Source organism: Oncorhynchus keta, chromosome 7 (assembly GCF_023373465.1).
Source record: "Oncorhynchus keta strain PuntledgeMale-10-30-2019 chromosome 7, Oket_V2, whole genome shotgun sequence".
Taxonomy (NCBI): domain Eukaryota; kingdom Metazoa; phylum Chordata; class Actinopteri; order Salmoniformes; family Salmonidae; genus Oncorhynchus; species Oncorhynchus keta.
Window position 1 is genome coordinate 10,969,916 of NC_068427.1, and position 12,279 is coordinate 10,982,194.

The 12,279-nt window shown below is 43.4% G+C and overlaps 1 protein-coding gene across 3 annotated transcripts in view; it reads left to right on the forward strand.

Moving 5' to 3' along the window:
* The window catches only part of LOC118385974 (polypeptide N-acetylgalactosaminyltransferase 13), a 79,068-nt gene that overhangs the window by 18,474 nt on the left and 48,315 nt on the right, over positions 1-12,279 (forward strand). For all 3 annotated transcript variants that reach the window (XM_035773265.2, XM_035773263.2, XM_035773264.2), the window contains exons 3-5: positions 6,875-7,043; positions 11,110-11,276; positions 11,717-11,924. In XM_035773265.2, coding sequence (XP_035629158.1) covers positions 6,875-7,043; positions 11,110-11,276; positions 11,717-11,924 — 544 coding nt within the window. The remainder of the gene's footprint in view (positions 1-6,874; positions 7,044-11,109; positions 11,277-11,716; positions 11,925-12,279) is intronic.

Below are 12,279 nucleotides of genomic sequence, written 5' to 3' on the forward strand. Positions count from 1 at the left end.
GATCATCCCTAAAGCCAACACCTCATTTGGCCGCCTTTCCTTCCAGTTCTCTGCTGCCTGTGACTGGAACAAACTTTAAACCCTCTGCTATCTGAGCAGCTAACCGATCACTGCATACGGTTTTTATTTATTTACTTTTCTGCTCTTTTGCACACCAGTATATCTACCTGCACATGACCATCTAATCATTTATCACTCCAGTGTTAATCTGCTAAATTGTAATTATTCGCCTACCTCCTCATGCCTTTTGCACACAATGTACTGTATATAGATTTTTTTTCCTACTGTGCTATTGACTTGTTTAATGTTTACTCCATGTGAAACTCTGTTGTTGTCTGTTCACACTCCTTTGCTTTATCTTGGCCAGATCGCAGTGGTAAATGAGAACTTGTTCTCAACTAGCCTACCTGGTTAAATAGTAAAGGTGAAATAAAAAAATAAAAAAAATAAAAAGGTTTTATGGGTATTATGACACCTCCACTGTGGGGCTCTATTGTTGGGGACCAGTGCGCACATGCTTTCACTTTGGGTAAGCATGTCCCTGGTTGCCTCAACTCCGGTGCATATATTTTATCCAGATGGGACCCTCTCTCTTTGGAGTGGAGTGGAGGATCTCCCAGGTATGGGCCATTTTCGTCAGTGCCGACGTAGATATGTAGATATTTGATTGGTGGTCGAATGTTCGCGGGCAAGGAATAATTAACTACATCATTTCCACCCCTCAGCCAGTATTCTACAAGAGCTCTGACACAAGGGACAACAGACACACCGGTCTCTACGTTGCAGATGAGCTGAAGGCAGTCATCAATGACCTTGGACCATAGAAGGTATATACACTGGTGACAGACAATGCTGTGAACATGAAGGCTGCTTGGTCTAAAGTGGAGGAGTCCTACCCTCATATCACACCTATTGGCTGTGCTGCTCATGCATTGAATCTGCTCCTCAAGGACATCATGGCACTGAAAACAATGGATACACTCTACAAGAGAGCCAAGGAAATGGTTAGCTATGTGAAGGGTTATAGCAGCAATCTACCTCACCAAGCAAAGTAAGAAGAATAAAAGCACCACATTGAAGCTGCCCAGCAACACCCGTTGGGGTGGTGTTGTCATCATGTTTGACAGTCTCCCAGAGGGGAAGGAGTCTATCCAAGAAATGGCCATATCACAGTCTGTCGAAATGGACAGCCCCATCAAGAGGATCCTCCTGGATGATGTATTTTGGGAGAGAGTGGTAAGCAGCCTGAATTCTATAGCAGTAGCCATTGCACGGGTTGAGGGAGACAATGCCATCCTGTCTAATGTTCAGACTCTGCTTGCAGATGTAAGAGAAGAAATCCGTACTGCCCTTCTCACTTCACCGTTTCTCCAAGCAGAGGAAACTGTAGTTCTGAAATACATCAAAAAGCGTGAAGACTTCTACCTGAAGCCCATACATGCCCCAGCATACATGTTGGACCCCAAGTATGCTGGTAAGAGCATCCTGTCTGGTGCAGAGATCAACAAGGCCTCGCCACCTTGGCCTGGATGAGGGCAAGGGTCTTGGGCTGTCTGTGGAAGTACACTTCCAAGCAAGGGGTTTGGGATGGAGATACAATATGGCAGTCGTGCCAACATATCTCATCAGCCACCTGGTGGAAGGGACTTTATGGATATGAGGCTCTTTCCCCTGTTGCCTCTATCATACTGCAAATCCCACCAACATCAGCCACTTCAGAACGCAACTTGTCCATCTTTGGGAACACACACACCAGAGCACGCAACAAGCTGCCCAATACAAGGGTTGAAAAATTGGTGGCCATCCTGGCAAATTTGAGTTTTTTTTTAGCCTGACGACGAGTCGTCCTCAATATTCTACCAAATGTGCAACCATAGTCAGGAGCCCATAAGACGGCCGCTTTCCAAAGCTGCACCATTCTTTCAAACACAACATATAAAAGTTTCCATTGCGCATGGGATTCAATGAAAGTCTGGTTCATCCCTGGGAGCAATTTCCAAATGCCTTAACGTTCATCTGTGCCAACAATAGTACGCAAGTATAAACACCATGGGACCACGCCGCCGTGATACCACTCAGGAAGGAGATGTGTTCTGTCTCCTAGAGATGAACATACTTTGGTACGAAAAGTGCAAATCAATCTCAGAACAACAGCAAAGGACCTTGTGAAGATGCTGGAGGAAATGGGTACAAAAGTATCAATATCCACTGTAAAGAGTCCTATACCGACATAACCTGAAAGGCCGCTCAGCAAGGAAAAAGCCACTGCTCCAAAACCGCCATAAAAAAAGCCAGACTATGGTTTGCAACTGCACATGGGAGCAAAGATCGTACTTTTTGGAGAAATGTCCTCTGGTTTGATGAAACAAAAATAGAACTGTTTGGCCATAATGACCATTGTTATGTTTGGAGGAAAAAGGGGGAGCCTTGCAAGCCGAAGAACACCATCCCAACCGTGAAGCACGGAGGTGACAGCATCATGCTGTGGGGGTGCTTTGCTGCAGGAGGGACTGGTGCACTTTACAAAATAGATGGCATCATGAGGGAAGAAAATTATGTGGATATATTGAAGCAACATCTCAAGACATCAGTCAGGAAGTTAAAGCTTGGTTGCAAATGGGTCTTCCAAATGGACAATGACCCCAAGCATACTTCCAAAGTTGTGGCAAAATGGCTTAAGGACAACAAAGTCAAGGTATTGGAGTGGCCATCACAAAGCCCGGACCTCAATCTTATAGAACATGTGTTGGCTGAACTGAAAAAGTGTGCGCGAGCAAGGAGGCCTACAAACCTGCCTCAGTTACACCAGCTCTGTCAGGAGGAAAGGGCCAAAATTCACCCAACTTATTGTGGAAGGCTAACCAAAACATTTGACCCAAGTTAAACTATTTAAAGGCAATGCTACCAAATACTAATTGAATGTATGTAAGCTTCTGACCCACTGGGAATGTGATGAAAGAAATAAAAGCTGAAATAAATCATTCTCTCTACTATTATTCTGACATTTCACATTATTAAAATAAAGTGGTGATCCTAACTGACCTAAGACATGGAATTTTTACTATGATTAAATGTCAGGAGTATTGAAAAACTGAGTTTAAATGTATTTGGCTAAGGTGTATGTAAACTACCGACTTCAACTGTAGGATGAGCGATGTTGAGAAAGTGTAAGCAGTGTAAGTACTAAGCCAGCGGTGTCAAACTAAATTCCTGGAGGGCCATGTGTGTACTGGCTTTTGTTTCTTTCATTTCGTGACCAATTAAAACCTAACAACCAAGTAAGGGGAGTTCCTAACTAATCAATGACCTTAATTCATCAATCAAGTACAAGGGAGGATTGCAAACCCACAGACACTTGGCCCTCCAGGAATTGAATTTGACACCAATTGAGAGTGAGTTCACTGTAAGTGCTATCCCTGAAACAAACAGTAGAAGTGCATTGTTGTACTGTTATGCAGTGGATTTGGGCTTGGGCTCTTGTGATCCCCTGCCCAGTAGGATCTGCATGAATACATGACCTGCCAACTGGGTCAAACAGGGAAGCAGGAGGCAAGGGAGAGAGAGGAAGGACAGGAGGAGGAGGGGAGCTGCCCCAAAAACACAGCGTCTACATTGAGTGTCAAAAACATTATGAACACCTGCTCTTTCTATGACGTAGACTGACCAGATGAATGTTATGATCCCTTATTGATGTCACTTGTTAAATCCTCTTCAATCAGTGTAGATGAAAGGGAGGAGACAGGTTAAAGAAGGATTTTTAAGCCTTGAGACATGGATTGTGTATGTCGGCCATTCAGAGGGTGAATGGGGAAGAGAAAAGATTTAAGTGCCTTTGTGTATGCTAGGTGCCAGGTGCACCGGTTTGTGTCAAGAACTGCAACGATGCTGGGTTTTTCACACTCAACAGTTTCCTTTGTGTATCAAAAATGGTCCACCACCCAAAGGACATCAAGCCAATGTGGCACAACTGTGGGAAGCTTTGAAGTCAACATGGGCCTGCATCCCTGTGGAATGCTTTCAACACCTTGTAGAGTCCATGGCCTGAAGAAGTGAGGATGTTCTTTGGGGGGTTCATGTTTTTATACTCAGTGTATGACCGAAATGGAAGCCTATTCCCTTTATATTGTGCACTACTTTTGGCCAGAGCCCTATGGTCTTTGGGGAAAAGTAGTGCACTATATAAGGACTAGGGTGCCATTTGAGATGCTCCCAGTCTCTAACTCACCAAACCTGAACAGGCCAAACTCCCCTTCCACTCTCTTCTGCAAAGTAAATTAAGCATAGGAATGGCTTGAGGATGTGGGGAACTAAACTAAAATAATCAGATAATATAATCAGAGCCGGCTGCAGATCAATGTGATCTCCCACCTGGATTGAGCATTTTGCTCAACAAAGAGTAGCAAACCCTTGCTCGTAAGACTGGATACCTCTGTATCCCGGCAACATCGGTTCCATGAATAGCCTAACTAGGATATTCTATTCGCAACAGACACACTTGCGTCATTAGCGAAGAGAGAGAGCAGGCAGGCCAGCATGAGAGAGGAGAGGCAGGCAGAACCATGCCCATACTGTATGTCTTGGTAGTCTGCAATGCCTTAAATTGTCTTGCATGCCTCGCAAATTCACCAAATTAGCCTACAGTTAGCCTCTTTCTCTCTGGTTTGATTTAAATTACACACCTTTCCCCAGGCCTTTATAGCCACATAGTCTACTTAGGCTATAAAATGTATAACATGGAAAATTATGTTTTGTGATAACTGCACTATGATTTTAATGTTTTTCATAACATTAAGGATTGTCATTTATACGTTCACACCCCTAATTCATACTTATTTTTCAATTTAAAATACATATTTAATAACTCACAGAAGTTAGGCTAATTGATCCCCATTATTTATGCCCCCCCCCCAAAAAACTGTAAAGATATGGTTTACAGGAAACAGGATTGATAGAGCACTCTTGTTTTAGCTCAACACTATTGACCACCATGTCTCTACAGACCCATTATATATGAGGGTGAAGACCCTATAATATCACTTCAGACAAAGTCACTGGACAGGACCAGGGCATAAGACCTATGGGCCTTAGAATAGAGTTACTGTTGTCATGGCCCATGTCAGGGGATCAGTGATGTGTTTGTTGGGCTGAAGAGCCAGAGAAAGGGAAGATACCAAAGTCTTGTTATTTCTAAGCTCGAGGATACTATTGAGGGTATGCTGCAAAGCAGAATCAGTAAGTTACAGTAGCCAGCTAATTTGCCTAAATATTCTGAAATAGCTTTACATTGCTTACAAAGAAAAGATGGAAATGGGCTTGTTCTAATTGACTCAACAACTAAAAACAGATTAGATTTCTTAATGAACCTGAAAATCTGTAGATATTTTTGGTTGTCTATCAATGTAAGCTGCCTAACTCATTCATTCTGCTTTGTAGTATACCCCTCCGTTCACTTGAACTTGTGAGAAAACTGTACATGTTTTCATTTAGAAATCACAAGACATTCACCTGAATATTCTCTCTCTCTCTCTCTCTCTCTCTCTCTCTCTCTCTCTCTCTCTCTCTCTCGCTCTCGCTCTCGCTCTCTCGCTCTCTCTCTCTCTCTCTCTCTGAATTGTCCCCCATGGAAATCACTCTGCTTGAGATTATTGGAGAGCGGAGCATAAATCCACAGAGGTTATTTACCTTTGGATCATTGTGAAGTGGTGTAGAGCGGTGTGCAACAGATGCAGCTTGGGATGGTGCCGCTGTTCTCAAAGCTTTAATGGATCTTTAGTGACGCCGAGTGATCAGATTATGAGCTGATATTTCTTAACAGCAGAGGGCAGCTGTTATAATGCTCTCTCACTCCGCCATCAATGACCGAGAGGAGGGCTAGCCCCAAGTCCCTGGACAAATATGGGATTTTCCAACAGACCTAGATGATACTTGACATTTTAGTCTTTGAGCAGACCTTATCCTCAGCGATTTACAGTTAGTGCATTCATCATAAGTCAGCTAGGTGAGATAACCACATATCAGAGTCATAGTAAGTACATTTTTCCTACATAAAGGGGTTATCAGCAAAGTCTCTGCTAGTAGGAAATGTTATGTACAAAAGAAATTCAGGGGGATGGAGGGCAGGGGGCATGACTGTATGGCAAGAGTAGTCGGGGTCGGCCTACCGCATTTGGGGCCCCGGGGCACCGACGTTTTTGGGGTAAAACGGATAACACATTTTGTGTTGATAAAGTGCAGTTTTATAATGCTATTCTACACATTTTGTTATGAGGTTATGACAACATTTTCAGTTTTAAAGCTTATTTCCTGCTATTCTATATATTTTGCCATGAGGCTCAGAGAGAATTGAGCAGTTTTCAAACAAATGTCCTCCAGGGGGCCCATAACCTTAAAAAATGTAATTGCTTGGGTGCCCACTGGAGGTTCGGGGGCCCAGGGGCACATGCCCTTTGTGCCTGTTCGGTAATCCGGCCCTGAGAATAGCATGGTTAATGGATACAGAATACTTGGGGAAGCTGCACCAGTGTCTGACTGATCAGGATTTCATTTGCTGTTTGGGACATTTTAATGGCCTCAGCATTCAAAGCCTGATAATGTGGCCATAATCTCCCACTGATCTGAGGCCAGTCTTTCTCTCTTAGACACACTCTATACTATTGTTCATTTGCTCACTGTTCATGTTTAAGTTCATGGACTTTCCACAGTACTGTATCTTTATTAATAGATACAATAAAATAGATCTAGCTGCATTTAACAGATTTCTTTCATCTTATTCGGTAGCTGGAATTGTATGTGTGACCTTCCGCTCCCATTGAAATAACTGTGAAATCACATCGTGAGTATTAAATATGTAACATTTCTCCTCATTGTATTGCAGCGGTCATATCGCGGACCCACGAGGGCCCAGGGGAGATGGGGAAGGCGGTGGTTATCGCAAAGGACGAGCAGGAGAAGATGAAGGAGCTCTTTAAGATTAACCAGTTCAATCTGATGGCCAGTGACATGATTGCGCTCAACAGGAGTCTGCCGGATGTGAGACTGGACGGGTGAGTGAGCTTGACCTTTTCCCAGACACGCACTCTGAATCGCACTACTGACCTCTTTACTCGGCACGGCACGCACCACCCACTTTAACAACGCTGTAACCTTCCACCGCTCCCTCTCAGAAGCTTTGATACCGGTGAGACCATGTCACTATTATTCTAGTCATAAGCAAGTCACAAGGTCTGAGTCTCAAGTTGAGTCCCAAGTAGAACGGGTCGTGTCTCGAGTCGTGTATTCTGAGAGCAAGTCGAGACAAGTTGAGTCACAAGTTTTTCCCAAGTCAAGTCTCAAGATAAGTACAACAGAAAAATCTATGCGTGCAATGACTTGTTCAACTACAAATCTCTGTCTGATTTTTGAGGCAACCCGGCAGCCCTTTTCATTATTTTGTCTTCAACACATTTTGCTTATGTAATTGTGAAATGGGTACCTTGCAGTCGTAGTAAGGGAATGAAATCAGCAAAAGGCAGGTTGACATGCTCAGTGTAGATTTATTTACAGGTCTTGGCAGTGCAATGGTGAAAGCGAAATACCGATATAGCCTCATTATCATTATCTTATTCTCATTATCTGTCCTAACTGAACGAACACAGGTAGAGGGCCAAACTCAACAGCATCTGCTGGAGAAACCAAATCAAATCTGTCTAGCAGGACCTCAAACAGGTACATACATACATGTATTAGTACTTGGCCGCTTCCCAGGACCATACAATTACCCATTACTCAAGTGGCAATTACAACCAATAAACTGGTTCTATAATGTAAAAGGCATTTTCCACATCCATTGATACATTCGTCTTAATCAGACATACTGATTATTAATGATATTTCCTCACCATTCATACATGGAACAATCATTTTTCTCTTACTCAACGTACTGACTCAGAAAGCGTGGCTCGCAGGCCACGTAGCCTATTTCTATGTGCACTGAGGCGCACACACTCCTATTACGCTCAAACAAAATGATAGAAAGATAGGACACATGCTGCGTTCAAAAATCTCAGACTTCCGATTTCAGTGCGTTCAAGACAACTGGGAACTCGGAACAAAACGAGCTTCGACTGGGAAAAGTAGTTTTGAAGGCTCATGCAAGGCTTTACTTACCAGAGGGTAAAAAAATGTAAATGTATTGTATGAAACAGAAATTTCAAAGTGTTGCAATAAACAGTATGGAAAGGGGGATACCTAGTCAGTTGTACAACTGAATGCTTTCAACGGAAATGTGTCTTCCGCATTTTTACCATTGTCAGCTAGGGGATTCGATCCAGCAACCTTTCTGTTACTGGCCAAATGCTCTAACCACTTGGCTACCTGCTGCTCCCATGGGGATGGAATGATGGAACACTACCAATTATTGTAAGATGGAAAATAGATTTACCACATATGCATTTAAACGAGTGTTCTTAACTGACTTGCTTAATTAAATAAAAACATAAAAATCAACAGCAAACATTTCAACCAGATGGCACCTATGGTGCATCTTCACCAGAGTAATAATAGACTTTTGACATAGCAAAGACCATGATAGTAGTTGTTGTTTGATGCCCCCTTGCTGTTGAGCTTGTAAAGTAAACAGTTAATATTCTTGACCAGCACTTCTCTCCCTACCATTTGACATTTTATCTGCACCTGATTCTATAGCTGTACAGCAAATCAGCAATCTGGGCAAGGCTGCGGTTATCATCTTGGGCTGCGTGGAGAGTAATCCAGGGAGACTCTAGTCTGTTGCCGCGTTCACGTGCTAGTCGGAACTAGGAAAATCTGAAATTTCAGACTTGCTAATAAGTTGACCGTGGCATGTGTATAACTACAACCAGTTAGCATGTCAGAAATGTCAGTTTCCTAGTTCAGACTAGCACGTAAACGCGGCATGTGCCACAAAATGAGTGACAGAACCTGGCTAGATAATTTCGTTATCAGTTTCAAGCCAAAGTCGAGTCCCGAGTCTTTAAGGCTTAAAGTCTTGAAGTCCAAGTCAAGTCTGAAGTTATTTTATTTTCAATCAAGTCTTAGGTCATCCAATTTGTGACTCGAGTCCATGTCATGTGATTTGAGTCATCAACTCTGTCCACTTCACATGGCAATATATTCCTGTTATCAAAGGGCTGCCATTTTGGATCTACTTTCTGCCTCTTTTTATTTTTACTCGTTGTTGTTTTAGTCTAGAGACTTCAGCAAAATTCAATGAATTCAAGAAAGCACAGCTGACAGCACAATGTTGACAATAACAGCATGGGGTTCCTTTTAATGTTAGGAGCAGCTGCAAGCAGAGTATTAACAGCAATAAGAGACTATCTACCAAATAACTAAGATCCAACAGAACATTTTGCTATAGTCCAGAACCAACCAATTTGTTAACTTTGATGAAAAAACCCTTTTAAGTCCTCGGATTCCTTAGGATTCATTCCATGATGCAACATGCTCTAATTCAATGATGGCTGGTGAGGGGGACGAGGGGCCATAGTTTTGCCCGGAATGGAACAGCATCTAACTCAGGGAAACCATGTGTTTGATGTTTTTCCTACCGCGCCATTCGTTCCGTTCCAGCGATTTACTATGAGCTCGTCCTCTGATTTTAAAGTGCCACCAGCCACCACTGCTCTAATTGAAGAATATTAGACTTACTCTTTAGCCGTGTTGGATCCATCACGATCTTCGTGGGTTTACATCAGCCGTGACAGTCTGAATGGGAGAAGGGCTTTGTTTACTGTCACTCAAGACCTACTGGAGCTGGATAATGAAAACCCAAAGAGCAATTTGTGTGAAACATGACCCACATTCGTCTGGAGCAGCTGATCTAGAGGCAGTCTCTCCTGGCGACATCGTCGTGATTCATGTTTATGTATTTCTACAGAGCATTTCTTATCAACTGTTCTTTACAAAGTGCCCTGCGCTGCAGTTCCAAGGTCTCTCATGTTGGAGGAAAATAGGAACATTTTCAATACAACAATATAAATAACGATGCAGAGAATATAAACATATGGCAATGCTGTCAACATGGTCTGTATGTTTAATATATTGAATGTGTATTGGTGCCTACTGCCTTGACACTCAATTGTATGACTGTCCACCATGGGTTTTTACATTGGATTCAAACTGAGTTGATAAAGACACATGTAAAACACTGCATGCACTCCATTTCACACATCTACCAGGATTGTGCTAAGCACGATGCTTTTAGTCATATCTAATGACAAATTCCACGTAAATATAAACTAGAGTCCCATATTGAAGAATTTGTACAAAATGGAGAGCAAACAAACAATACTGTAGATCTAAATAGTGATTTTATTTCACCCCAAAAGTGCCATGCTGCGTAATTGTACTAATTGCATCTCTACATTTTCCTCAAACGACTCGCCAGTACCCCTTGGAACGTTATAAATAAAAATACATTAAAAAGCTTGACGTTGCAAAAAACGTGAACTTCTGTGAGAGAGTACCGTGTGGTGTAGTAGCCAGTTGTGGAGAGAAAGAAGAGGTTTGTTCAGTGGCTAGTAGCTAGCTACCCTGGTGCCCCCATTCTGTCAGTCTGTCCTGTCACCCGTAGTGGGGCGAACAGGATACCCCTGCTTTCCGCTCCACCATATAGAATGTCATTTATCTCACTGTAGTCAAAGAGGTTGTTGCGGCTCTATATGTTGAAGGGATCATACTCAAATGAGCTTTGTGTTATTGTTGATGTCGTTGACGTTATTGTTGTTATTGGGAATTTTTATTCTGACACCTGTTATTTTTGTTTTATTCTGACGTTCCCTATATGATCCCTGGTCAAAAGTAGTGTACTATGGAAGGAATAGGGTGCCATTTGAGATATAGCCTGTGTGTGTGGAGCAGCATGCCGATGACCACACCATATAAAGTCTTGTCAATGTTGGTTTTGTTTTTCGAAGCGGTTTGTTTTGTTCCGGTGCTCTAATGTTCAACCACGTATAGTAGGCTATACTGCATGTACAGAAATATCACACAACTATGCTCAGTCTTGATCGAATTCCAATGTAGACAAGCGTCAGGAGTAGCAGCACATATGATCTCCTTAACCAGAGCCTCTCGTTGTCTGTCCATCAGTTGCAAGACCAAGGTGTACACGGACGATCTCCCCAACACCAGTATAGTGATTGTGTTCCACAACGAGGCGTGGAGCACCCTGCTCCGCACCGTCCACAGTGTCATCAACCGCTCGCCACGGCACCTGCTGCAGGAGATCCTGCTGGTGGACGACGCCAGTGAGAGAGGTACTGTAGCTGGGTCCAGCCTAAACTTAAACCTTTCGGATGGGACGTTGAAACGGGTGTCCTGACTCTCTGTGGTCACTAAAAGATCCCATGGCATTTATCGTAAGAGTAGGGGTTTTAACCCTGGTGTTCTGGATAAAATCTCAATCTGGCCCTCGTTATGGCCTCCTAATCATCTCCAGCTTCCAATTGGCTCATTCATCCCCCCTCCTCTCTTCTGTAACTATTCCACAGGTCATTGCTGTAAATGAGAACGGGTCAACTTACCTAGTAAAATAAGGGTTAAATAAGTGTCAAATAAATCCATCAACTCACTAGCTTTACTGGGTTTAAAGGTGCAATCTAGGATTAGTTCATGTAGTTCTTAGTATTGGGTCATAATATAACCAAATAAGGAAGTCCTTCAGGAGTTTGAAGCATGTCCTCTCCTCTTCTGTCAGACTTCTTGGGAAAGAAGCTGGAGAACTATGGTCGGACCCTGGAGGTTCCCGTGCGGGTCCTGCGGATGGAGCAGCGGACGGGGCTGATCCGGGCCAGGCTGAGGGGGGCTGCGGCCACACGGGGGCAGGTCATCACCTTCCTGGATGCCCACTGTGAGTGCACCACGGGCTGGCTGGAGCCTCTGCTGGCCAGGATCAAAGAGGACCGGTAAGGAGCTCAGTGTCACTACCACCCCTCAATGTAAATGGAACAGGCAGCAATGGAGAGACATGGCGGTGCTGATGCTTGTCACCAATCATCTCCGCGCTGTTCTGCTCTTGCTGCCTCAGTGGGATGCGATTTTCATCTGAAAACTGATCTGATGTTAAAGGGAAAATAATCAAACAATGTATTTTTGATGTAAGCCGGCATGTTATAAAAGGGTCCAGACATTTCTTTGTGTGATTTGGCTTGGTTTTGAGAACTTTATCTGCAACGTTATGATCCATGTTGGTCGAGTCGTGCTCTTTCCCCCCCCAATCAGCTGTGCAGGCCAAGCGTGTTCCTACACGGACACAGCCCG